This window comes from Monodon monoceros, unplaced genomic scaffold, assembly GCF_005190385.1.
Source record: "Monodon monoceros isolate NGI ecotype Baffin Bay Population unplaced genomic scaffold, NGI_Narwhal_1 Super_Scaffold_6, whole genome shotgun sequence".
Taxonomy (NCBI): Eukaryota; Metazoa; Chordata; class Mammalia; order Artiodactyla; family Monodontidae; genus Monodon; species Monodon monoceros.
Genome location: NW_021703783.1, coordinates 8,779,378 through 8,806,810, shown reverse-complemented (window position 1 = coordinate 8,806,810; position 27,433 = coordinate 8,779,378). Strand labels below are relative to the sequence as shown.

The following is a 27,433-nucleotide window of genomic DNA, read 5'->3' as shown; positions in this document are numbered from 1 at the left end:
AAAAAAAAAAAAAAAAAAAAAAAAAAAATCAGATCAGAAATAAATGAAAAAGAAATGAAGGAAACGATAGCAAAGATCAGTAAAACTAAAAGCTGGTTCTTTGAGAAGATAAACAAAATTGATAAACCATTAGCCAGACTTACCAAGAAAAAAAGGGAGAAGACTCAATAGAATTAGAAATGAAAAGTAACAACTGACACTGCAGAAATACAAAGGATCATGAGAGATTACTACAAGCAACTCTATGCCAATAAAATGGACAACCTGGAAGAAATGGATAAATTTTTAGAAGTGAACAACCTGAGCCTGAACCTGGAAGAAATAGCAAATAAGAACAGACCAATCACAAGCACTGAAATTGAAACTGTGATTAAAAATCTTCCAACAAACAAAAGCCCAGGACCAGATGGCTTCACAGGCAAATTCTACCAAACATTAGAGAAGAGCTAACACCTATCTATCCTTCTCAAACTCTTCTAAAATATAGCACAGGGAGGAACACTCAGAAACTCATTCTACGAGGCCACCATCACCCTGCTACCAAAACCAGACAAAGATGTCACAAAGAAAGAAATCTACAGGCCAATATCACTGATGAACATAGATGCAAAAATCCTTAACAAAATAGTAGCAAACAGAATCCAACAGCACATTAAAAGGATCATGCACTATGATCAAGTGGGTTTATCCCAGGAATGCAAGGATTCTTCAATATACACAAATCAATCAACGTGATACACCATATTAACAAATTGAAGGGGAAAAACCATATGATCATCTCGATAGATGCAGAGAAAGCTTTCGACAAAATTCAACACCCATTTATGATAAAAATCCTGCAGAAAGTAGGCATAGAGGGAACTTTCCTCAACATAATAAAGGCGATATATGACAAACCCACAGCCAACATCATCCTCAATGGTGAAAAACTGAAACCATTTCCACTAAGATCAGGAACAAGACAAGGTTGCCCACTCTAACCAGTATTTTTCAACATAGTTTTGGAAGTTTTAGCCACAGCAATCAGAGAAGAAAAAGAAATAAGAGGAACCCAAATTGGAAAAGAAGAAGTAAAGCTATCAGTGTTTGCAGATGACATGATACCAAACATAGAGAATCCTAAAGATGCTACCAGAAAGCTACTAGAGCTAATCAATGAATTTGGTAAAGTAGCAGGATACAAAATTAATACACAGGAATCTCTTGCATTCCTATACACTAATGATGAAAAATCTGAAGGTGAAATTAAGAAAACACTCCCGTTTACCACTGCAACAAATAGAATAAAATACCTAGGAATAAACCTACCTAAGGAGAGAAAAAACCTGTATGCAGAAAATTATAAGACACTGATGAAAGAAATTAAAGACGATACAAATAGATGGAGAGATATACCATGTTCTTGGAGTGGAAGAATCAACATTGTGAAAATGAGTCTACTACCCAAAGCAATCTACAGATTCAGTGCAATCCCTATCAAACTACCAGTGGCATTTTTCACAGAAGTAGAACAAAAAATTTCACAATTTGTTTGGGAACACAAAAGACCCCGAATAGCCAAAGCAATCTTGAGAAAGAAAATCGGAGCTGGAGGAATCAGGCTCCCTGACTTCAGACTATATTACATAGCTACAGTAATCAAGGCAGTATGGTACTGGCACAGAAACAGAAATACAGATCAGTGGAACAGGATAGAAAGCCCAGAGGTAAACCCACACACATATTGTCACCTTATGTTTGATAAAGGAGGCAAGAATACCCAGTGGAGAAAAGACAGTCTCTTCAATAAGTGCTGCTGGGAAAACTGGACAGCTACATGTAAAAGAATGAAATTAGAACACTCCCTAACACCATACACAAAAATAAACTCAAACTGGATTAAAGACCTATATGTATACCAGACACCATCAAACTCTTAGAGGAAAACACAGGCAGAACACTCTATGACATAAATCACAGCAAGATCCGTTTTGACCCACCTCCTAGGGAAATGGAAATAAAAACAAAAATAAGCAAATGGGACCTAATGAAAGTTCACAGCTTTTGCACAGCAAAGGAAACCATAAACAAGACAAAAAGACAACCCTCAGCATGGGAGAAAATATGTGCAAGCAAAGCAGCTGACAAATGATTAATGTCCAAAACATACAAACACCTCATGCAGCTCAATATCACAAAAGAACAAACAGCCCAGTCCAAAAATGGGCAGAAGACCTAAATAGACATTTCTCCAAAGAAGATATACAGATTGCCAACAAACACATGAAAGAATGCTCAACATCATTAATCATTAGGGAAATGAAAATCAAAATGAGATACCATCTCACACCAATCAGAATGGCCATCATCAAAAAATCTACAAACAATAAATGCTGGAGAGGGTGTGGAGAAAAGGGAGCCCTCTTGCACTGTTGATGGGAATGTAAATTGATACAGACACTATGGAGAACAGTATGGAAGTTCCTTTAGAAACTACAAATAGAACTACCATACGACCCTGCAATCCCACTACTGGGCATATACCCTGAGAAAACCATAATTCAAAAAGAGTCATGCACCACAGCGTTCATTCCAGGTCTGTTTACAATAGCCAGGCCATGGAAGCAACCTAAGTGTGCATCGACAGATGAATGGATAAAGAAGATGTGGCACATATATACAGTGGAATATTACTCAACCATAAAAAGAAACGAAACTGAGTTATTTGTAGTGAGGTGGATGGACCTAGAGACGGTCATAGAGAGTGAAGTAAGTCAGAAAGAGAAAAACAAATACCGTATGCTAACACATATATATGGAATCTAAAAAAAAAAAAAAAATGGTCAGAAGAACCTAGGGGCAAGATGGGAATAAAGATGCTGACCTACTAGAGAATGGACTTGAGCATAGAGGGAGGGGGAAGGGTAAGCTGGGACAAAGTGAGAGAGTGACATGGACATATATACACTACCAAACGTAAAATAGATAGCTAGTGGGAAGCAGCCGCGTAGCACAGGGAGATCAGCTCAGTGCTTTGTGACCACCTAGAGGGGTGGGATAGGGAGGGTGGGACGGAGGGAGACGCAATAGGGAGGAGATATGGGGACATATGTATATGTATAACTGATTCACTTTGTTATAAAGCAGAAACTAACACACCATTGTAAAGCAATTATACTCCAATAAAGATGTTAATAAAAAAATCTTAGTGTTTGGCCATATTTTCTTTTGAACCTTCCTTCCTCCTTCTCTCTCGTGAAAAAAAAAAAAAAAGACATTAGGGAGAATTTGAAGCCCTTGTGTATCCCTCCCCAATTCTGTTTTCCTTCCTCTTTCCTCAGAGGTAACTTTTGATTTGTTTCTTTGCCATGCATGTTTTGCTTTCTCTCTCTCGCTCACTCTCTCTCCCTCTCTCTGTGTATTTTTTACCATGTACACTCACACATTTAAACTTTTTTTTCACTTTTTAAAATTAGTATAAGTAGTCTCATGTATTCTTTTGTCGCTTGCTTTTTTCGGATATATCATGGTTTTGAGATGATCCCTGTTGATCCACAAATCTATGTCAGTTATTTTCAGTGCTAAATAGTATTTCATTGTATGATCATTCTACAGTTTCTGTATTCTGCTATCTAAACTGCTATTTCCAATTTTTTGCCATTAATAGCAGTGCTGCAGTGTATATTCTTATGTACATATTTGAATATTTCTCTGTGGCCTAAACTTAGTAGTGGGATTGCTGTGTAATGTGGTATGTATATATTCAACTTGAATATATCTATTCAGATTGCTCTCCAAAGTGATTATATCAGTTTAGAATACCCACCAGAAGTATATGAGTTTCTCCTCCAGTACTTGGTACTTTTAGACTTCTGAGTTTTTACCAATCCAATAGTTTTAAAGGTATATCTCATTATTAATAAAGTATGCATTTCTCTATTGGAATTTGAGGTTAATTTATTGGTCATTCATATTTCATCTGTGATTTGCAATTTGTAGTTTTTGCCCATTTTTCTATTGCTGATTTCTAGAAATTCTTTATTCAGGATGTTAATCCATTATCAAGTTACATACATATTGGCAGAGAGTTGTTATGTTTAAGGAATTCAGTCTTTTCATTCATGACTGTGGGGTATCCTTCCATTTATAAGTCTTCTTTAATAGTTTTTGGTATGCCTTCATACTTTCCTCTATAGAGAAAGATATGTATTACATAAATCTTTCAGTTTGTGATTTACCTTTTCACTCTCCCAGTGGTGCCTTTAGATGAAAAAGAAGTTATTTTTATTGTAGTAAAGTTTATTAATTTTTCCCTTTATGATTAGTGCCTTTTATGTTATATTTAAGAAATCTTTGACTTCTGCATAGTCACAAAGATACTTACTTGTGTTTTTTCCTAAAATGTTTTTGTTTAACTTTTCTTATTTTAGATCTCTAATCCATTTGGAATTTATTTTTGTGTATGGTGTGAGACAGGGGTTAAGTTTTATTTTATTTTCCACATTACTATTTGATTCAACACTGTTTCTTTTGAGAAGACCATCCTTTCCCTGCTGTTCTCTCCTGTCACCTTTGTTATAAATGAAGTGATTATATTAGTGTAACTTTGTGTCTGGACTCTAATCGTCCCTTGGTCACTTTGTCTTACATAGTATTATATTGTTTTAATTAATAAAACTTTATAACAAATTTATCTGGCAGTGTACATCTTTAGTATTTCTTCTTAGTATTTCTTCAAGATTACCGTGGCTAGTGTTGACACTTTGCATTTCCATATACATTTTAGGATCAGCCTCTTCCACCAAAAAGCAAAAACCTACTAGAACTCTTTCTGGTTTGCTTTGAATTTATAGATCAATTTAGGGAGAATTGTTATCTTTATAATATTAGTCTAGATTCTAAACCATGAACATGGTATATCCCTCATTTATTTAGAACTTTAATTTCCCTCAGTGTTTTGTAGTTTTCTGTGTAGAGGTCTTGCCTGTGTTTCATTGGAATTATTCCTTGGTATTTAATGCTTTTGAATGCTGGTAATAAAGAGTAGTCTAAATATTTAATATTTCATTTTCTGGTTGTGGCTGGAATATAGAAATACAGTTTTTCCCTTCTTCCCCAGTCTGGTACATTGTGCTTGTTCCCAGGGACCTTGCTAAATTAGAATTTTCTATGTTACAGAATCATTTGTCTACAGATGAGGAGAGTTTTATTTTTTCTTTTCCAGTCCTTTTTCTTTGTTGCCTTATTACACTGACTGGGACCCCCCAGTACAATATTAAATAAAATAATAGAATCCTTAAGATTTTTTTGTTTCATTTTGTTTTTGTTTTTCATGATTTGGGGGAAGCATTCAGTACTTCTTGATTAGGTTTTATGTTTGCTAAGGTTTTTCTGTAGATAACTTTTAAAAAGCCGATTAAGGAAATTCTCTTCTGTTCTTAGCTTGCTAGAATAAATCAAACTTGATATGATACATTATCCCTTTTATATATTGCTGGATTTGATTTGCTAATGTTTTGTTTAAGATGTTTACATCTGTGTTCATTAGAAAGATTACCCCATAATTTTCCTTTCTTATAATGTACTTGTTGGCATCTTGCCATCAAGGTTACATTGGCCTCATAAAAAGAAATGTTTCCTTTTTTTACGTTTTCTGAAAAAGATTAGTATAATGTTGGTAGGTTTTTTTTCCCCCTTCCTTATATGTTCACAGATAATCATATACTTTTTTCATGGGATATCTTTCTACTTAGTATTTTTAGCCTCCTACAGAGCTTTTATACTGGACTGCGTTTAGTATATGCTTAGATTGTTGAATAAATATGTCTTTTCATTGCTGATTCCAGAGTCTTATAAATGCCATGAGAGTCAATCAGTAGATCTGGGATCCTCCAGCAACACTGTTGACCTCTTATTTTCCCCAGTTGTCCAATTGAGGCCATCCTTCCACTACCACCAACTAATCTTTTTTTAATCACTCTTAGTGTTACAGTTTAAATTTAATTTTAATTTTCATCAAAGTAATACATGTAGATATAGAAATCAAATGGTTCTAATTGGCCTACAAAAACCAAGTCTACTGCTCTACTCCTTCCTCCTCTCAGTTCCTACTCTCAGAGGCATCTCTGATAGTTTAAAATAATTTGTTTAAAACTGCTGCTTCATGATTTTTAATTTTTAGATACCACAATTTGACTTCTTTTAATGGAAGATAATGATTTTGCTGTCTTAAACCATATATCCCTAACATACCTATATGAACTCTTCTCCCATCCTCCCAGCTTAGTTATATCATAATTTTTAAGTTCATAATTGTTTGTTATTTATGGCTATGAAAATATTACTATGAGCTACATTTCCTTCTGTAGCTTTATTTCTCTCTGAAATTAATCTTATCTAATGTAAATATTGTTTCAGCATATGCAGATGTATCAAGCAATCCATCTTTTTTTCTTTTTAACTGAAGACGTACCTCCTGAATTTCTTTGTCATCTTGCTCCTGTCTGGATTTGCTTGCTTTCTAGGTCAACTTTCTTTCACCGTTATCCTGGGAATGTACTTGCCAGTCTCCTTGGTGCTGAACCTGCTGTTTCCCAGATTCCGTTTCTTTCGTTAATTCCTTTTTCGTGATAGATCACATCCTCTATTAGCTTATTGAAAGGAGATTCATAGGAGGCTAAAATTCTTGATCTGTTGTCTGTCTGTTCTCCAACTTGTAAATTTTATATCACTTTTCTACTCTTCTGTCCCATTTGTCCTTATGGGTTTATGCCTTCATTTTTTACCATCGTTTTAGTAGATTTTTAGGAGGGAGCTTAGGTAGACTTGTGTTTAACCCACCATGAATCTGAATGTTGACTTAGGCGGTGCCTTCTCATCCGTAATACCTCCCCACTTTTCTCCATTTATTAAAACTTAGCTTTATGTTTGCCTCTTTCCTGGAACTTTCCCTGATATTTCCAAAGTATTAAGCTAATGTCTTTCTTTGATCAAACACTTAAGGACCAGGGAAAAGTTCTATAGATATTTGAAGGATGATTAGGAGGAAGAGAGAAGGAATTAATGTATTTTATTCCTTTTGAATGAAGGAGAAGCTGTGGGGGTGGGCAGGGGACACAGATTTCAGCACACTATGTGAAAGAACTTTCTCCTAGTTCGGCAGTAGAATAGGCTGCCTCTTCAGACTCTGGATGGCTCTGTGTCTGGGGTGTTGTAGAAATCTTATTTTGAGGTGAAGCTTGAACCCGGTAACCTTTGAGTCCTTTTTCCTGTGTTCTGAGTGGCCCGGTGGGTGAGAGTGGTGGTCTTCACAGACGCCTTGGGTGTGCTTGGCAGGTGGGGGAAGCCGAGAACACAGAGCTCTCGGCCCACCACCACTGCTTCATCCAGAGAAGTACTGTTTTTGTGTGTTATACATGTTAGAGAGTTTCATAAGACTTAATTTGAAAGATGGACTGTGCTTTGCTTTTTTTTTTTTTTTTTTTTGCGGTACGCGGGCCTCTCACCGCTGTGGCCTCTCCTGTGGCAGAGCAGAGGCTCCGGACGCGCAGGCTCAGCGGCCATGGCTCACGGGCCCAGCCGCTCCGTGGCACGCGGGATCCTCCCGGAACGGGTCACAAACCCGTGTCCCCTGCACCGGCAGGCGGACTCTCAACCACTGCGCCACCAGGGAAGCCCTGGACTGTGCTTTAAAAAATTTTTGAAAGCGACTCAAGTGCTTTTCTACATTTCTATGAACTTAGTATCTACTGTGTACTGGACGCTTATTTGCTCTTGATTGCGCTTGGATGTCTAGTCTGTTACCTGTTTTCTGGTATGTATATATCTTTTCTTCTCAGAATGATTTTTAAGTTTTCTGGTAGAGAGCTTATCATATGTTCCTTTTCAGTACTTTAAAAATCTGACTGGTTTTCAGTAAATAGCTGTTGAATGTATGACTTGACCCACACGCATCATTTCTGTTGAATGTTCTCCTCTCCAAGGTGCCAACCGGGTAGTATTGGAAGACTCCAACATTCTGCAGCCCGTGGGACTAACCGTGTTTGAAAGCTGGCTGTATTGGATTGACAAGCAGCAGCAAATGATTGAAAAAATGGACATGACAGGTCGAGAGGGTAGAACCAAAGTCCAGGCTCGAATCGCCCAGCTTAGTGACATTCATGCAGTAAAGGAGCTGGATCTTCAGGAATATAGTAAGTGTTGGTGGTGGACTGCTAATCGCAAGATTCACGTGGTAAGAAATGATAGAAAACTAAGATGTTGTTTTGTGTCTTCTTATTTCTTTATCTTCAAGACTTTCATATACTTTTAGTTTTGCCTTTTTTTAAAAAAAAACTCTTCATGTTTTTAAAGCCTATATTCACCTGGGAGCTTTTTCATATGAAATACCTTTTCCTCATGAAACAGCAGTGGGGGAAAGGAATGGTATTGCTCATTTTCAAAAATTTCCCCAGGTATAGCAAGGACTCTGCTTGTCATGTTTTTTCTCCCTCCTTCAGCCCTTTTAAGAATATTCGTATACAGCATATGTTTCTTTTGTTCCATGTATATCCCCATGGTTTCAACAAAAGCAAAAGTTACGTTTATATAATGATGACTATAGTTATCATGGAAATAAACCTATTCTTAAGCAAAAGCAAAACAAACTAAAAATTAGTGTGTAAACTTAGAGAAGACTGTGTTTAATAAGAGCTTGTTTTTTCCCCACTTGGATAAGTTTTTCAATTCTAGCTTAGAAAAGTGGCCATAAATTATTTTTTTATCTTACTGAAAACTTTTGAAAATGACTAGTCATCTTGGCCTAGTTAACGTGTGTTTATGTAATACTGTTAACTCTTGTTAATATGTGTCTGTTATCAAATGTGCCTTCCTGGCAATCACTACTGTAGGTCTCATACAGTATGTCAGAAATGCAGATGTTAAATGGAGGACTGAGAGAAGTATCGAAACTCCTTAACTTGTTGGCACAATGCTTCAGAAATGAATTGGAGTATGAAAGGAGGGAAGAGGAGTGAGAGCACCGTAGCTTGTTCAAGTCTTCATTGTGTTGTCACTGTTCATGAACTTAGAAGTTAAGTTAGGAGGTATCTGAGATTTAGAAAGTTAGAATTGTTGTCATTCTATGTTATAACATATAATTCATGCTGAATACTTAACAGAAATAAGGTAGAGATGATGTAATGGCTAAGTTATTTATTCAGTTGATATGAACATTTTATTGCAGAAGAATCTCAACGAAGGTTTTCAGAATTTCAGGGGGAATATCTTTAAAATTCAACATTTAAATATGGTTTTATATTTAGAAAAACTTTTTTTTTCAAATTTCTAATAACATTAAAGAAAATTGGATTGCTGTTTATGAAAAGTGTCATGAATTAAAAGGTTGAGAAAGTGCTCTATAGGTTGTACATCCTAATACAAGGACTGGGGTGTGTGCTTTGTGTGATAATACACATATGTGTAGTATCACACATCTGCTCATTTGTACAGAGCTGGCTCCCTCAATCTCATCCACACACACTGAAGCAGGACTGATGTGTTACTGAGAAAAGAGTCATAATAAATGGGTGGCTACTGGGATGACAGCTGTCAAGTTGCTTTTGACACGAACTAAGTAGAAAAGTCAAAACAATGATTTCATTAAATACAACTTACGAGACAGACTTTGAACTGTGCCTGACAGTGTATTTATTTAACTTAACCCAAATATGAGGAAATTAAACATTTGTAACATTGCAAGTTCTTTTGCAGTTGACCAAGCAAATAATTTTGATTGTCTCTGGGTGGTTAGATTCATGTGAACTTGTTTTTTCTTCTAACAAGTCTAATTTTCAGCAGGTTCCTCATTGGAGTATACTTTTTGAGTGAAATCATCTTATCTCTCAGAAAGGTAGAATTTCGGAGTTAAAAATCTTTAGAAGAGTTTTTATATTTTAAGGAGAATAATATCCAAGTTTCAGCATTCTCCCTAGCATTTTTTTTAGTTTGAATAATCACTTTTTCTTATTCACAAAAATTAACATGAGCTGTACTGTTACCTTACTTTAAATACTGTAAAATATTTTATGTATAAATATGTAAAGACAATGGTTAGATATAAGTATTTTGTGTTTTAAATTGTTGTCCTCCTTATCTTGTAGATTGTGTAGGGATGGGGTGAGAAATTATACTGTGTGGAAATAAAATTCAAAGGGATTTTACATTTGGTTTTGTTGGTAACTCAAAAATAATTGATTTTGGCTGGGCTCTTCTTCCTTCTTCCTCCCTCCCTTCCTTTTCTTTTTCCGTTCTTTCTTTTTCTTTCCTTTCTTTTTTCTCTTCTCTCCTCTTCTGTGCTCTTCTTCTCTTCTCTCTTCTCTTTGCAGGACAGCACCCTTGTACTCAGGATAATGGTGGCTGTTCACATATTTGTCTTGTAAAGGGAGATGGTACTACAAGGTGCTCCTGCCCCATGCACTTGGTTCTGCTTCAAGATGAGCTACTATGTGGAGGTAAATATGTTATTATTTTTTTCTGAAAGTCTAAATGCCAGTCATGTTCCAAAACTTAGTCTAGCATTCTTTGATTTGACAGTGAAATTGCTTTCTCCTAACTTGATTGCTCACTTATATTTCATTTTCTGCACTATACTAGGCTTTTGGATTCTTCTAAGAGTGAATTCATCATGACAAGTGATAGGTGTAACCTAACCCTGGGACTAAGGCAAAAGGGGAAACTCATAACTGTGAATGAATCTACTTCCTAATAAAAAAGTAGCTTTTCCCACCCCAAAGGGTAACAAGGTGAAATTCTACCTCCTATAGTTTCCATCCACTGAATCCTAGATTCTATCAGTTTATATGTCATTGATGGGAGTGTATCCAGTGAAAAGAATACTCTTTTGTTCAGTTCTATCAGCAGTTCCCTGTTGTTTCTCTTACTTACGGAGCCAAAAAAAAAAAATTTTTTTTTTAAAAGATATCACTGAGTAGTAATAATGTTGTAGTGAAATTGGTTCAGTCACTCATGGGACCATAACAGACTGGTATATTCCTTTGTTAAAGCAAAGTATGGTAGCTTCAAATGCCATTATAATATTTTTTCCCTTAATTCAGAAATTCTCCTCTCGGGGATAATGCTAAGTTAATTCAACTGAAGGAAAAAGTCTACTCTCTACAGTGACAGAAATTTAAAAACAATTTCTGATGATAGGAAAGTTAGTAAAATAACTGAGTTTATATAGCTATTAAACATTATGAGCATAAGCTGATGTAAAAATGTAGCCAAAATTTGGTGCAAATGGAAAAAAGATATTAAAATTGCGTTTTCTACTGTGATGAGAATTACGTAAGAAACGTATTTCTGTGAACAAAATTGAAAGGGCTTACACTCAAAATATAAAAATTATCGATAAGATGGTACACTTAAAATATAAAAATTATTGATAAGATGGTATTATAAGTCTATTTTATTCTTCTAACTTTCCTTTAAGTTTTTTTAAAAAAATAAATAACATGTATTGAGTAGCAGCTGTGAGGCACTCTGGACTGCAGAAGATTTGCAGATCTTTGACACAGAGCATACAGTTTAGTCGGGGAGATCAGATATGTGCATAGTAAAAGTTAAGCTCTGGTACTTGAAGTATCTCTCCCCAAAATAGCAGGCATTATACAACAATGTGAATATATTTAATGCCACTGAACTGTATATTTTAAAATGGCTAAAGTGGTAAACTTGTTACATATATTTTACCACAATTAAAAAAAAAAAAGCAACTGTTTCCATGTCAGGGTGCCAGATTATTGCTCTAATAAGGCAAATCCTAGAAAAATATGTCTTTATGTAATGATAACGTAGGTAAAACTGAATCAAAGATACCACCTTTCATTTAGAAAATGTCCTGTAAAAGACCAGTGTTTTTTTCCTTCACGTTTAGTGATTGTTTTTAATGTGTATATTAAATGCATAGTTTTATTAAATGCATTGTTTTTAACATGTGTACAATGGTGTTACCAACACCCAAATCTAGACATACGGCGTTTTCATTAAGTTCCCTGTGTCCGAGCAGCCAGTTCTCTTCCAGAAGTAACCATTTTTTTAATTCTCATCCTCATAGTTTAGCTTTGCCTGTTCTTGAACTTTATATAAGGAATCATGATGTACGTACTGTATGTCTGGGTTCTCTTGCTTAATATATTTTTGAGATTCATCCTTATAGTGGAGTGCGTCAGTCATTTTTATCTTTTTGTTGCTAGTAGTATGTTTCATTGTATAAATAAGCCACAGTTTTATTATTCTTGTGTTGAGGGACATTTTAATTGTTTTCAGTTTTTGTTATTAAGAGTGAAATTGCAGTGAGATTTTTCTTGTGACTTAACATTGATTTTACAGTGGAGGTAAATGAAATACAGAATCTTAATTCCTCTGCTTGACCTTCAAGATGTGTTTTCATTTCAGCCTATTTTACCAACCCATCTCATTTGTATTTCTGCCCAGTCTGCTCACTTTATTTTTGTGTGGCTGTTTGGAGTTCGACATCACTGTGGCATGTTCTGTTTTGTTTTGCTTCTGTGGATTTTCTTGTGGTATTTCAGGGATGTACTTTTCTTGCCTGCACATCCTCAGTCTCTCGTTTCCAAGGTGTGGCTGATGAGCCTTCCTCATGATCTCTGAAACCTTCAGTAGCTGTTACTGTTGTCCCTTCTTCTGAATTGTAGCACTTGTTAGCAGCATGCAGCTCAGAGTTACATAATCATTTGTTTTATATTCATTAGTGTGTTCCTAGCCCCAACCAAATTAAAAGCTCTTTAAGGACATGGACCATATTTTATCTGTTTTTATTCTCCATATGATCTGTTACAGTGCTCTATACATAATAGGATCAAATTTCCTCTAAAAAGTCCCTCAAATTCTCCATGTAAAATGTTCACTTGTAATCTCTGTTCTCTATTTAATATTCTCTATTTTAAGGATAAAAGGTTTTCTGATCCATAGTCATATAATAAAGTTCTGTTCTCTAGAGAATTTACTAACAGACAAGTTTTTAAAAGGAGTCAGTGGGCCTGTGATACAGTAGTAAAGGCAAAGGCAATGGGCTAAAAGTAAGGAGACTGCCCTTCTAGTCCCCTTTTTTTTTAATCACTCTGTTCATAGGAAGCTCTTTGACCTTGGTGATCACTTAGCCTCTCTGAACCTCAGTTTCTTCATTTGCAAAACGAAGAAATTCGGATTGAATGACAGTTCTCAAACTGGTCTCAGCATATTTTTACATTTTAAAGAACTGCTGAGGAGAGCTTTTGTTTGCTTAGGTTATATTTATCTGTATTTACCATAGTAGGATTTGAAACCAAGAACTTTAAAAAATAACAATAAACCTTTACATGTCCTCAAATTAAAACTGTTAAGAAAATTAACTGTATTTTCTAAAGCAAAATACTTTTAGTGAGAAATATGGCATTATTTTTACTTCTTTGTAAATCTCTAATGTTGGGCTAGATTCTGATGTCTACTTCTGCATTCAGTCTGTTGTAGTACGTAGTTTTGTTGAAGTACATGAAGAAATTTGGCCTCAGACAGATATGAGGAAAATGGAGGACTATAATATAGCCTTTTCAAATAATTATGTACATTTATGTTGAATTCTACACCAAATCTTGACAAGTGGTCATTTTCTATAGGTTGAGTTGTAATGTGGAATTTGAAACCATATCAGCTCACTTTTCATAGTCTCGTGTTGAAATCTGTTAGTTTATCGTGAGCTCAGAATGGATATTTTACCCGTGCACTATTTTGTAACCTTACACCTTGGTCATTTGGAAATATTAGAATTCCACTCAGAAATTCCCAGAGCTTCAGATTTTGATGCGTTTCATTATACAGTATCAAAAAAAATAACGTTACCACCAATCTCATCATAAAAATATTTAAGTACTAGGAGTCTGTCAAGTTTAGTTTTGGATATAGGTCTTCCAAAATTATAATTTCTGATTGAAAGTTCCAGTGTTGTAATTTGCCACAGAAGTACAGTGTTATTACGATTTGCTCTTGTTTTCCTTGAAATAATTGACTCGCTGGTTCATGTTTTTTAAAACTTCCTGCCAAATACCCAAGTGCAAACATTGATAGTTTATCTGTCAGTTGTTCTTTCACATCAGAAGGGTGTCCCATTTTAGGTTGCGTTTATAGCTCAGAATGCTTTCCCTTAAGAAACCATCATGCTGAGGTATGCAACACGAGCTTTATACATGCTTCCCATTTTGTCAGACAGTATTGAGGAGACATGTACTCAAAGAATTGATTTTAATGTAATTAATATTTTTACTGATTCATCAAGAACATTCTTAAATGAAAGTGGCTTCCCCATTGCCCCCCACCCCGTATGTATGTGACTATGTAGAATGCAGTGACTACTAGTACAGTTTGGTGCCATTGCCTCGAATCTGCTAAGGTGCCAAGAGTTTGACCCACCATTCCTTCTGTGGCACCAATGCAAGTGACATGTTAATATTATTATAAAATAGTTTCTGTCAATTCCCTGAAAGAGGTCGCAGGTTAGGAACCCCCAGGGGTTTGTGGACCATTACTTGAGAACCTCAGGGCTAGAAAAGTTATGAATTCTAAGGTAACTTTAAAATATTTGGAGGTCGATGATTATAGTGATGATTCCCAGGTTATGTGTGAGATTATAACGGATTGCAAATACAGTAATCCTACTTGAATTATAGTATATGAGAAAACTTCTGCCTTATAGTTTTGCAAGTTAGTGAATCTAAATGAAGTACTGTAAAGATTATATTTCTCTGATTCAGTGAGACACTTTACAAATTTTATCTATTATAAAGTGTTTTGTACATGCTAATTATTAAATGGGCTTCACTCAGGTGTAAATGTTTGTACCTCTGTGTGACTGTGATTATGTTTTTGTCACTCCCCTCCCCCTTGTTCATTTGAAGAACCCCCAACATGTTCTCCTCAGCAGTTTACTTGTTTCACGGGAGAAATTGACTGTATCCCTGTGGCTTGGCGGTGCGATGGGTTTACTGAATGTGAAGATCACAGTGATGAGCTCAATTGTCCTGTGTGCTCCGAGTCCCAGTTCCAGTGTGCCAGTGGGCAGTGTATTGATGGTGCCCTGAGATGCAATGGAGATGCCAACTGCCAGGATAAGTCAGATGAGAAGAACTGTGAAGGTATCCGAAATTCCTAGGCCTGGTTATGGAGTCCTTTTTCAATTAAGTTGTTTGAAATTCAGAGTATTGCTTTGGCTCATTCAGTGGTAGATTTGGGGTTTTTCAAGCATATTTGACTTTATTATTTCTGAACATAGTAGCATGTTCTAAATTGTTTTAATTCACTTAACATGCGTAAGGTTTATACACGTTAATAAGCTTTGCAAGTTGAGAAATGAGGCCAAAACATTAGACCTTCAGTATGTAAAACTAGTCCTAATTTCCAATGAGCTCTCAGTTAGTGGATTTATTTATTACAACGTAAAATAATTTCATATTTTCTCCTTTTATCTGCTAACCTTTAACACAGTAAAAAACAACCACAACAAAAGCAAGAAAAACAAATTCTCTGGAAATTTTTAGTGTCCAGAAATGCATGTAGAATTCTTTAATTCTTGATAGAATTATTAGTGAAACATGCAATTTAGCATAAAGGACAAAATAGGAAATTTTGTGCTGGATTCCTTTGTCTTCTCTTTTCTCTCAACCAGTTGAAATCCCTAGAGAATAATTTGTAAGTTTTCTCTAAAAGTCTAATTTGTTTTTCATTTGCGCCCAGAAAGCACTTTTTTTTTTTTTTTTTTTTTTTGCCGTGCGCGGGCCTCTCACTGTTGCGGCCTCTCCCGTTGCGGAGCACAGGCTCCGGACGCGCAGGCCCAGCGGCCGTGGCTCACGGGCCCAGCCACTCCGCGGCATGTGGGATCTTCCCGGACCGGGGCACGAACCCGTGTCCCCTGCATCGGCAGGTGGGCTCTCAACCACTGCGCCACCAGGGAAGCCCCAGAAAGCACTTTTTGACTTTTGCCATAGTTTACCTTTACATGGTAGCAAAAATAAGAAAACTATTTGCATTTTTTTCCTCAGTGCTTTGTTTAATTGATCAATTCCGCTGCGCCAACGGTCAGTGCATTGGAAAACACAAGAAATGTGATCATAATTTAGATTGCAGCGACAAATCAGATGAACTGGATTGTTGTAAGTATGACTAAAACCTTGTTTATTACTCTTAAGGGAGAAGTTTTAAAGTACTTTTCCTTTTCTTTGTGTGAGGTTCACTTACAACCAATATTTCCTTATTAAGAAACAAGTTATTAAGTTAGTTATTTGTACCAGGGATTTCTTACATTTTATATTTAATAATTTCTTAAAGAAAATAGTTTTCTTATGTACAAAAATCTTCACAGAAACATTTAGTAAAGCATCAGAAAAGAATATTGTTTTGCCAAAACTAAAGTTAGGAAATTCTCAGTTTAGATATGTAGAAATCAATCAGTGGTCTAAACTTAAGAGTTTCTGAACATTGGTCCATGTTTAAAATCTCCCATTTTTTTTCTGGGTAATTTTCTACCAGTGACTTTAAGAGCTTCCTTAAAATGCAGCCTGAGGATACTTGAGCCACCTTACACCCCTAGGTCTAGAGACCTTAGGCTAAATAACCTGTGTTTCTTCAGGGTTCATAACTATTGACTAATGTCCTAACATAAAATATACCCCAAATTGACAAACACTTCTGAGTGGAATTCAACACAAGCCAGGTCTACCTACCCTGTTTGTGGAGTTTAGACAGAACTCATTTTAAAGCTCTTTAATCTTAACAAAGACTTTAAGCTGGTATTTTTACAGAATTCAAATGGGAGACTCACTAAAATTTTTGGAAACTATTCATTTATTCAGCAAACATGTGCTGAATACCTACTGTGTGCTAAGGATGCATGGCACCTGTACCAGGGTTCTCAAAGTCCTCTGTGGTTGGAGGTAGTAGTAGGAAGAGGGATTTTAGAGCCAGGCAGAGATGGGTTTGAATTCTAACCTCACCGCTTACCAGCAATTATTTGCTCTTGTTAGGCCTCAGTTTCTCCATCTTTAAAATGAAGATAATATTTAGCATGGCTGTTGTGAGAAAATTAAATGATTTAATGTATATAAAACATACAGCTTGGATCATAGTAGGTACTTGATAAAGGAGTGTGATAAATGATATTAAATATGCTGTAATAGAGATCTATACAAGGATTAGCACAAAGAAGAGAGTAGTCAGATCTTTAGGAATGAAGATGGGTTTCAGGGAAAACGTCTTAGAAAAATGGTGCATAAGGTTGGTGGGTGTTGGTCAGTGAATAGCGTTACTTATGCGGATAAGTGGAGAGATTGCATTCCAGGCAGAGGGACTGTCCTGTCCTGCTCAAAACCAGAGTGAAACAAGCACCTTTGAGAAGTTACATGTAAATTGGACTGCCAAAATACAGTCTCCTGTCTTGAGGGGTGTCAGCTGGAGATAGCATATGTAAAGGTGAGATCACGAAGGATTTTGCTTTTCCTCTAAAGAGTCTAGACAGTATTCCAGAATAATGGAGAGCCATTGAAAAACTCAAGTGAAGGACTGGCATGGCTACATAATTGTGAAAGCTGTAAAGCAGATGCATTGGAGGTGATAAGATTATGGCAGGGAAATTTTTTAGATTGGTTTTAGATTTGAAAATTTTTTGACCACATCAAGAGGAATACAAAGATGTGAGTACACACAAATGAAAGTGTCATACAACAGTATTTACCTATATTGTGTGGAATGCATTCTGAAGTTTTCTGCTTCAAAATGCTGGTTTCAACGCACTAAGTTGTTTTTACCATCTAATGACTTGCAGCCTATAATTTTAAAATGCTTTGGAGGCTATTGTAGTTCCAGCAGAAGACGGTGGAGGTCTAAAGCAAGGGGAGCAGTGGTGGTGGAAAGGAGGGAGGGGATAGATTTCAAAGTTATTCCAGAAATAGAATAAAAAGGGGTTGGTAACCACTTAGAGTTGATAAGTCTAGGTTGACTCGCAGGTTACCTCATTGAGTGACTGGAGTCATAAACCAGAATATATGTCAGAGACTAAGAACCCAAGTATCATTTTGTATCTTGACTGGATGTCATGTTTAGCTGATGTAGATTTTTAATTAGTTTATTTTTCTTTTAAATTTAATTTAAATTCCTTTAATTTGCTACAGGTGCCATCATTTATTTATGATCTACCTTACCCCTGGAGTCTAGGAAACATTGACAAATGATGGTGACTATGAGTTCAGTTTGGATTATGTTGCATTAAAGTTGCCCATTGGGTATCCTATTGTAGCTATTCAGAAAGTTAACTGTATAGGTCTGTAGCTCAAGAGAGAGAGATGGGCTTTTTAGTTTATTAGTGTTAATTACAGCTGAGGCAGTAGATGAAATCTCCTAGGGAGAGTAAGCAGCGGAGGAAAATAGCAGGTGGTAGACAGAACTCTGGGGAAGCACCTGCACTTGAGGCAGACAGAAGAGAATGAAGCCAACAAGAGGAAACAGAACAGATAATCAGATTTTAAAACTGAGAGAGCGGTATCTTGGAAGGATCAGGCATTTTTGAGAAGAAAACAGGAGTCAGCAATATCGAATGTGTAGAAATGTCAGTGAGAAGAGTTTATTGACTGTGGCAAATAGGAGAACTTTGACCTTTGCAGACCAGTTTCATTGTGGTAGTGAGGACAGAAGTCTAATTTCAGTGAGTTAAGATGTGACCCAGAGACTAAGAATTGGAGATGATGAGTATAAACTGTTGTTTCTTGAAGGTTGGCGTTAGAAAGGAATGCCAGTGCACTGAAAAAGAATGAGAAAGATGGGCTGTTGCTCGCAAGGACTAAGGAGTCTGCCTCAGAGTCCATAGGTGATAATATGGGACTGGCAGCCCCTACATATTATGTAACTTAGTGATGTTGTTTTCTCTCATTTCTTGGATTTAATCATAGGGTGAGTTAGCTATGTGGATGGGTGCTTTTGAGGCAAGATGAAGCAGAAGGAAGGTGTTTAAAGGATCTGCAATTGTGAAATATAGTCTGACTATTCAGAATGGAAGGATTTTCCATCTGAATAGAAGAGTAATGCTCTGAATCTGATGAGCCCTTTTGCTGTTTCCCTCTACCTCTAATATTGATGCCCTCTGCTTCTCAGATAGATCAGATAGATCAGGGATTCCATGAATATAGATGCCATGGGCATCTCATGCTCTGGCTTTTCTTTCTGAGTCCTCGGGTACTCATGTATCAGAGACCTTATACTCCTTGCCCTCAGGCAACTAGACTCCCCCTTAAGGCAGCAGTGTATTGGGCCTGAGGGCTAATGCTCATCTGTAGCTTCTACTTTCTCTTCACCAGGCCTGAATGTCACTTTTCAGACCTAAAATCAAGCTCAGAGCTGATTTTGGCTTCTTTACCATTCCAGGTAAAACATTTGATGACTTTTCCGGGGCCATCCGTTCTGACCCTAAAATTTTCTCTGAAATTCCAAAGTAACCTCATTGATTTTTATGATATACAGAATGAACTAGGATAGATTTTATCTATATATGTGGTTTTAAGCTTCTTAATGGTGTTTAAATCTATAATTAACATTTTTGTTATTGATTTACAATTATACTTCCCAATGTATTGTTCTATGTCTGTTTTCACTTAAGGATAATTTGTTTTGATTCCTAACAATGACATTTATGTATATATCCATGGGGCATGATGTATATGTATTCATAAAAGAGAAAAGTGTTTATGAGTTGTCTTCATTAGCCTCACATTCTCCTTGCAAGCCTCTTTTTAATTACTATTTTGAACCTACAGTTGTTTTTCCATTATATAATTGTACTGCATTCCCATTTTAGATCCAACTGAGGAGCCGGCACCACAGGCCACCAATACAGTTGGTTCAGTTATTGGAGTAATTGTTACCATTTTTGTGTCTGGAACCATATACTTTATTTGCCAGAGGATGTTGTGTCCACGTATGAAGGGCGATGGGGAAACCATGACTAATGACTATGTAGTTCATGGACCAGCTTCTGTGCCCCTTGGTTATGTGCCACACCCAAGCTCTTTGTCAGGATCCCTTCCAGGTGAGCTGAGACTGATCCATTGAGAATCAAGTCTTGGGTCCTGGCAAGATTGCCACGTTTCCATTATGGAAACAGAATACTGCCTGTAGTCTATGTCAACGTAGACCGCTTTGGGTTTAAACAATTATAAGAACAAATGTTCTCTTTTACTTTTAGCACCTTCTCTTTACACAGAAGTCCTTAGGTATGGTTTGGTAGAAATTGCCAAAGGATATAAAGCAAATATTTGTACATACAAGCATTTATATATAATACATTCACTGCATATACTGAGTTTCTGGATGTGCTCTACTGAAAATGAATCAGCTGGTCATTTGGTGAAAAGAGTCATAAGCCACAATTCTTTAGGTTCACTACCAAGAGACCTCAGTACTACTGAGCCCAGGAATTAAAGGAGGCCAAAAAATGGATGAAGATTCCTTTTCAGCAAACAGAGATTTAGAAATACCTGAGTGATAGCAGGGAGGTATATATCATCTTATGTTTTCTCCTAACTTAGGTGATGACAGTGGGAGTAGGTTTTGTTCAAACATAGCCAAGTTGCCAGATGTTCTATACTTGAGAGAGACCATATTGCTCTAGGGACGTACAGCTTTCTTTTCTTTTCTTTTTTTTAAATAAATTTATTTATTTACTTTTGGCTTCGTTGGGTCTTTGTTGCTGTGAGTGGGCTTTCTCTAGTTGTGGCGAGCGGGGGCCACTCTTCGTTCCTGTGCGCGGGCTTCTCATTGCGGTGGCCTCTCCCGCTGTGGAGCACGGGCTCTAGGCGCGTGGGCTTCAGTAGTTGTGGCTCGCGGACTCCAGAGCACAGGCTCAGTAGCTGTGACGCACAGGCCTATCTGCTCCGCGGCATGTGGGATCCTCCCGGACCAGGGCTCGAACCCGTGTCCTCTGCATTGGCAGGCGGATTCTCAACCACTGTACCCCCAGGGAATCCCCAGCTTTCTTTTCAATGTATTTTGGTACCCTCAGTGAAAGGAAGCCTTTCTTGTGATGAATATGGAGAAAGAGATACCAGGCCAAGAGCCCTGTGAAAATAAGAACTTATTCTGGATGTTAACTCTAAGGAAACGTGTGATTTTTAAAACTGTTAATGATTCCTTGTTACCATACCTAACTTTGTTAGTGGAATTTGGGAAGTCACTTTGAAAAAACGGAATTTCTTCTTCAGCATTGTAGTTGTGATTCCAACAACATTTGCATCCAGTAGATAAAGCAATAATCTTCCATACAGTGAATTTATGCCCTTAAAAATGGGTTTAGTTTTCTTTTGAGCAGATCTGTTACTTAGTCTGCCCTGCTTTGCAGCCTCCACTCTCCACAGTTCTTTCTTTCTCAGATCCTCTAAGAGGTTGAAAACCTCTCAGTTTGAAGAGCTCTGCTTCCATTCTGGGGAAGAGGAAGGGCTGGGAGCTATTCTTGGCCTTGTTCTAGGCCAGCTCTCAGTGGAAGTGTCCACTTCTAGGGAACATTTGTTTCTCTTTTCCATTAAGTGTTTTCAATTATTATTGGGAAAAGAGGGCATAAATTGTTTTAAAGCCAAACTATTTGACTATTGGTATCTGTAATTCTAGTACTGAATAAAATTATTTCATGCATTTTTATAGATCTTATTCAACTTCAGTATTATCCTCCTTCATTTTAGGAATGTCTCGAGGTAAATCAATGATAAGCTCCCTCAGTATCATGGGGGGAAGCAGTGGACCCCCTTATGACCGAGCTCATGTCACAGGAGCATCATCAAGTAGTTCTTCAAGCACCAAAGGCACTTACTTCCCTGCAGTAAGCAGTCTGTTTTCCTTTGTTCACTTTGAATACTAAGATAAACAGGATCTTAGATTTTTAACTTATTTAAATGTGGGTACTCAGTGATGGTAATATAAAAAGTTTTTTAGTGTAGAATTTAGGTATATAAGGCTCAAAGGATTTACCACCACGTGAGCACTTACAAGTCTTTCTTTAAGTTTACTGTGTAGCAACCAGCATATTTGAAAACACTGACATTAATTTCATATACTGGGTAAAAGTAGAACTATTGAATAGTACCTCCTGAGAGGCTAAGGACCTTCATTCCATGACCTCCCAAGAGAAGAAGCACACCTGGTATTTCTCCTAAGTCAGTAATTTTTCTCTAAACATTTATAATTTTAAAAACTCAGAACCCAGTTGTGCTGCACTTAAACCAGTGACTTGTAGATTACAGATTTCCTTCTCATCACCTTGTGCTGTTCAGCCGTAATGAAATTGTGTCTTGGCGGGTGGAGAGCCACAGTCCTGAAGTACTATTTTAGGTCAATTCTTTGAAACAGGATTGTGCTACTAGTGTAATGGAAAGTAATATGAACAGAGATGAAGGAAAAGAAGTTGAAAAAAGGCTAATAGTCTCTTGTCTGGAATAGACTATTCTTATTTCAATAATTTGATTATTTTTCCTTTTAGATTTTGAACCCTCCGCCATCCCCGGCCACAGAGCGATCACATTACACTATGGAATTTGGTTATTCTTCAAACAGTCCTTCCACTCATAGGTCCTACAGGTAATACACATCCTCTTCCAGCATAAATCGAAGTATTTATTAGAAGCAAGTATTCTAGTTGTGAGTTTGCTGTAGCCCTGAATGAATAGATGATGGTCACCAAGAGAGGACAGGCATCTTATCTTGGCAATGCTGATATTGCCCCTACCAGAAATCCTTTTCTTTCAGGGCATTATACGTTTTTAAAATTGAAGTATAGATGACGTACAATACTATATAAGTTACAGGTGTACAGTATAGTGATTCACAGTTTTTAGGGGTTATACTCCATTTATAGTTATTATAAACTATTGGCTATTCCCTGTATTGTACAGTATATCCTTGTAGCTTATTTTATACCTAAAATATTATACCTCTTATTCCCCTGCCCCTAAATTGCCCCTCCCCACTTCTGTCTCCCCAGTAGTAACCACTAGTTTGTTCTCTGTATCTGTGGGCCTGCTTCTTTTTTGTTATATTCACTAGTTTGTTGTATTTTTTAAATTCCACATATAATTGATATCGTACAGTATCTGTCTTTCTCTGACTTATTTCACTTAACTCAATACCCTCCAAGTCCATCCATGTTACTGCAAATGGCAAAATGTCTTTCTTTTTTATGGCTGAATAGTATTCCATTTTGTGTGTGTGTGTGTGTGTGTGTGTGTGTGTGTGTGTGTGTGTACCACATCTTCTTTATCCATTCATGTGTTGATGGACACTTAGGTTGCTTCCATATCTTGGCAATTGTAATAATGCCGCTAGGAACATTGGGGTGCACATATCTTTTCAAATTAGTGTTTCCATTTTTTCAGATACATGCCCAGGAGTGGAACTGCTGGGTCATGTGATAGTTCTATTTTAGTTTTTGAGAAACCTCCATACTGTTTTCCGCAGTGGCTGCATCAATTCGCATTCCCACTAACAGTGTACAAGGGTTCCCTTTTCTCTACATCCTGCCAGCATTTGTTATTTGTGTTCTTTCTGATGATAGCCCTTCTCACAGGTGTGAAGTGATACCTCACTGTGGTTTTGATTTGCATTTTGCTGATGATAGCAGTTTCAAGCATCTTTTCATGTGCCTGTTGGCCATCTGCATTTCCTCTTTGGAAAAATGTCTGTTTGGGTCTCCAGGGCACTATACATTTTTTAAAGAGAGTCAAAAATGCCGTCTTTTAAAGTATTAAGGTAGAGCCCCCAGGCTTTGGCAGTATTCTAAGGAAGTTACCCCCCAAAGTGAGTTGATTGCAAAAAGGTTACTGCTGAGGTTAGGTTTGATTGATAGTCTTCAGTGGAATATTGGGATAAAACTAAGGTTGGGAGCGTTACGAGAACTCTAAAACAGCAGGAGTATTAAGGGAACAGAATTTGAGAAGAGTTGAGAGAAGCTTAAGTTCACCTCTTGCTTACATATGTTATTACAATCTGGAATGAAAAGTTTCTCATATAGTTGCATGGAATAAATCATGACTCACTAAAATAACTGAAATGTATTTGTAAGCCAGAAATGGGAGGATTATGCCTTTGTGCTGATTCGTGAGGCTGTAGAGCATAGGGATGAGCAAGTTAAGTCCTCGTGTGTCATCTTTCGTCTTATTCGAGAGGCCAGCAGAAAGTCAAAAACTTATACTCTCTCTTCACTTAGTGCCCAGTGTTTATTGGCATCCCTCAAGTGCCTATTATCTTCGAGATGAGGTGTTTTCTAGCATTCCAGTCAGATTGCCCTGATATATAACTTTATAGATGTGTAGAAAGCAAGTGGAAATTGTTTATAGTGTCTCATTCACAATTCTCATTCAGTTTATGGATAAGATAGGCTTGGCTCTGAACTGATTGTTTTTATGTTTTATTGTAAATGTTGCTTTCCCTACCACAGGTTTGTTCTAAAAAGCCAAATAGAAAGGCAGAAACCTGAAAATTGAAAAAACAAAAGGAAAGACCTAAAATTTTACTTTTAAAAAATTAATTTCCTTAAGTTGAATAAAACACTGTTTGGTTCAAGTAAACGTAATTGCATCAAAAACAATTCTTATTTAACCATTTCCCACATCTCAAGCCCAATTTATTTCTTCAGAGTGAAACTTTTGATCATTTGTTGAAATTTTTGTCTAACTTAAAGTTTGTGGAACTGAAAAGAATTTTGTTAATTCTGTTTCCTTTCGTTCTCTACTCTTTTTTTTTTTTTCTCCCATGAAAATGGAATTTGGGCCTTTTAAATGTAGAGCCAAGAAATTTCTCCAAGGCTTGCCACCTGATTGGACAGAAAGATAAGACGTAAAAAATACTATGACATCATGTCAGTACTGGTAATAAAAATGCTTGAGAACCTGCTTGGCAGGTCTTGTAACTTGTGGCCTTTTGCAGCCATTTCTTTTCATACCACTGAGGGCTTGCCTCACGTGGCTTTTATCCTGAGGTGTTATCTGGCACTCTGTATCGCTAGGTATTTTATAAATCATTCCTTCAGTTTTATACTTGCTCTTGCCCTATACTCTTGCAGTCATTTTGTCTGATGGGAAAGCATATAAATAAATCTTGATTGAGATAAATATGAAATAAGATCAGCTTTACTATACTTACACTATGAATGGTATAAGAAGTCATAGACAGAAGTAGAAATGATAGAAAAGCCAGCAATTTGTCAGCTCTTATTTTCACTAGTACATTTCTCTCTTTCCAGCGCCTTTTTCTTTAGTTAGCCACGCTACCAACTTGACTTAACAGCTATAGATTACTTGAAAAGGTAGCTTAAAAGGTGTAAAAAATAAATTAGGACTCTGAAATACATGTTAGAAAATTCACTGGTCCCGTATGGATACCTAGAATTTATCATTTTGATGTTCAGTTAGAGCCACTCTTATGACAATATGCTTGTCTACATACAGGGAATCAACACTCCTTCCCCCAAACCACAGCAATTTCCCTTTGCTGATAGTAATAATAATGGGATAGATAAGCTCCTTAGGCTGTCTACCAAAATTCAGCCTGGCTTGTACAGTATTTGAGTTGTAAAGAGAGAGTGAAGTCTTCAGATATCATTAAATTATTCATCAGGTAAATCATAGATCGTTTAAGGAGTATTGAGAGAATGCTGACATGTTTGAGTAATGTAAGATAATAAAGACCCATTCTTCTCACAGATCATGGAGAGGCAGAAATTGGTGAGGTCCACTCTATAGACTAAATCCAAAATGTATAACTGATTTTCCAAAGATGACCATTAAATACAACTTTGAATAGTTCTTTTTTATTCTATGATACAGGGTAACTTAAAGATACAAGCGCACACCCAGAGGCTAGAATGGGTTCACCTCTGCATTCCCATTCTATCCACTTTTAATTGCCTCTAATCACATTTTATCTACAAATATGAAACACATGCTATCTTCCTCCTCCAATCTGCCATGGAAAACTGCCTCTTGGTTGGTGCAGCTTTAAATTGTAGTAGCTTATCGTCTTGCAGGTGAGGTTTGCGTTTAATACCTCTGTACTCTGATAGAGAAAACCACCTCTCCAGAAGCCTGACTCGGCCTCTCCTGATTTTCTCCCTATGCCAGCTACAGGCCGCACAGTTACCGGCACTTTGCACCGCCCACCACACCCTGCAGCACAGATGTTTGTGACAGTGACTACGCTCCCAGCCGGAGAATAATGACCTCAGTGGCCACAGCCAAGGGCTACACTAGTGACTTGAACTATGACTCAGAGCCTGTGCCTCCGCCTCCCACACCCCGAAGCCAGTACTTGTCGGCAGAAGAGAACTATGAAAGCTGCCCACCTTCTCCATACACAGAGAGGAGCTACTCTCATCACCTCTACCCACCGCCGCCCTCTCCCTGTACAGACTCCTCCTGAGGAGGGGCCCTCCTCCTCTGACTGCCTCCCACACGAAAGTGTAAACACGAAATCGGTTGAGATCTGGAGGGGGGGGGGGAGCTCTTCGAGAAGGGTGAGGCAGACCATGTACAGATAAAAATTATAAATGGGTTAGGGCATACTGGAGATATTTGTACAGAAGGAAAAGATATTTATATATTTTCTTAAAACAGCACATTTGCTGCTTGTGCCATAAAAATTTGTATAAAAAATAAATTTGTACTAAAAGTTTTATTTTTGCAAACTAAATACACAAAGCATGCCTTAAACCCAGTGAAGTGACTGAGTACAAAGGAAACAGGAATAATAAAGGCATCACTGACCAGGAATGTCTGGGCTTTATTGATACCAAAAAAAAAAAAAATAGAAAAAAGAAAAAAAATTAAAGTCCATCTCAGAGCAGCAAACTATAGATACTTGGAAGTAGCCAAATGGCCTTCATGTTAACTAACATTTGAAGGCCAGCAGATTTAAGAAATGAAAGGAAAAAAAAAAAAAGAATTAATACTAACTTTGGATAAAGGGCTTTGTTTTCTCTAGGAATCCAACAATTTTATCGAGGAAAATAGATATTTATAAAAATCCATTTGGGGTGCTGCTGTTGTGGGAGAGATCAGCTGTCTGGTAAGATGCTATGGGGTCGTTTGTTGTGCAAGTCTTCTGTCCCTACCTTAAAACTCACTCCTCTGTCATATATTAATTTTTTTCCCTGGGTGTTTTCACCTTGCTTCCTCCCCTAGCAGTATTGTAGGGTATTTTGCCAAAATACCATAATTTATTCACAGTTTTTTATCTGAGGATTGATAAAATGGAATTTTCTAATTAAGGTTTCATTTTAATATTTCTACTAGCTCCATACCCCAGTCAGCTTAGCTCTTCATTTGGACTGCTGCGTTCGCATGATGATCAAAGATTAGACATGTTATTGCTCCTCTTTACTTCCAAGATTGTTTTAATGCTC

At 37.0% G+C, this 27,433-nt stretch overlaps 1 protein-coding gene across 2 annotated transcripts in view; it reads left to right on the top strand.

Moving 5' to 3' along the window:
• LRP6 (LDL receptor related protein 6) overlaps positions 1 to 27,020 on the top strand; it is a 174,365-nt gene extending 147,345 nt beyond the window's left edge. Inside the window, exons 16-23 of one of the 2 annotated variants that reach the window (XM_029204998.1) lie at positions 7,962 to 8,171; positions 10,344 to 10,469; positions 14,910 to 15,146; positions 16,050 to 16,160; positions 19,850 to 20,080; positions 21,726 to 21,862; positions 22,520 to 22,617; positions 26,154 to 27,020. In XM_029204998.1, coding sequence (XP_029060831.1) covers positions 7,962 to 8,171; positions 10,344 to 10,469; positions 14,910 to 15,146; positions 16,050 to 16,160; positions 19,850 to 20,080; positions 21,726 to 21,862; positions 22,520 to 22,617; positions 26,154 to 26,451 — 1,448 coding nt within the window. In that variant the 3' untranslated portion in view covers positions 26,452 to 27,020. The remainder of the gene's footprint in view (positions 1 to 7,961; positions 8,172 to 10,343; positions 10,470 to 14,909; positions 15,147 to 16,049; positions 16,161 to 19,849; positions 20,081 to 21,725; positions 21,863 to 22,519; positions 22,618 to 26,153) is intronic. The other variant, XM_029204999.1, reaches the window with a different exon arrangement.
• Positions 27,021 to 27,433: the final 413 nt, after the last annotated feature.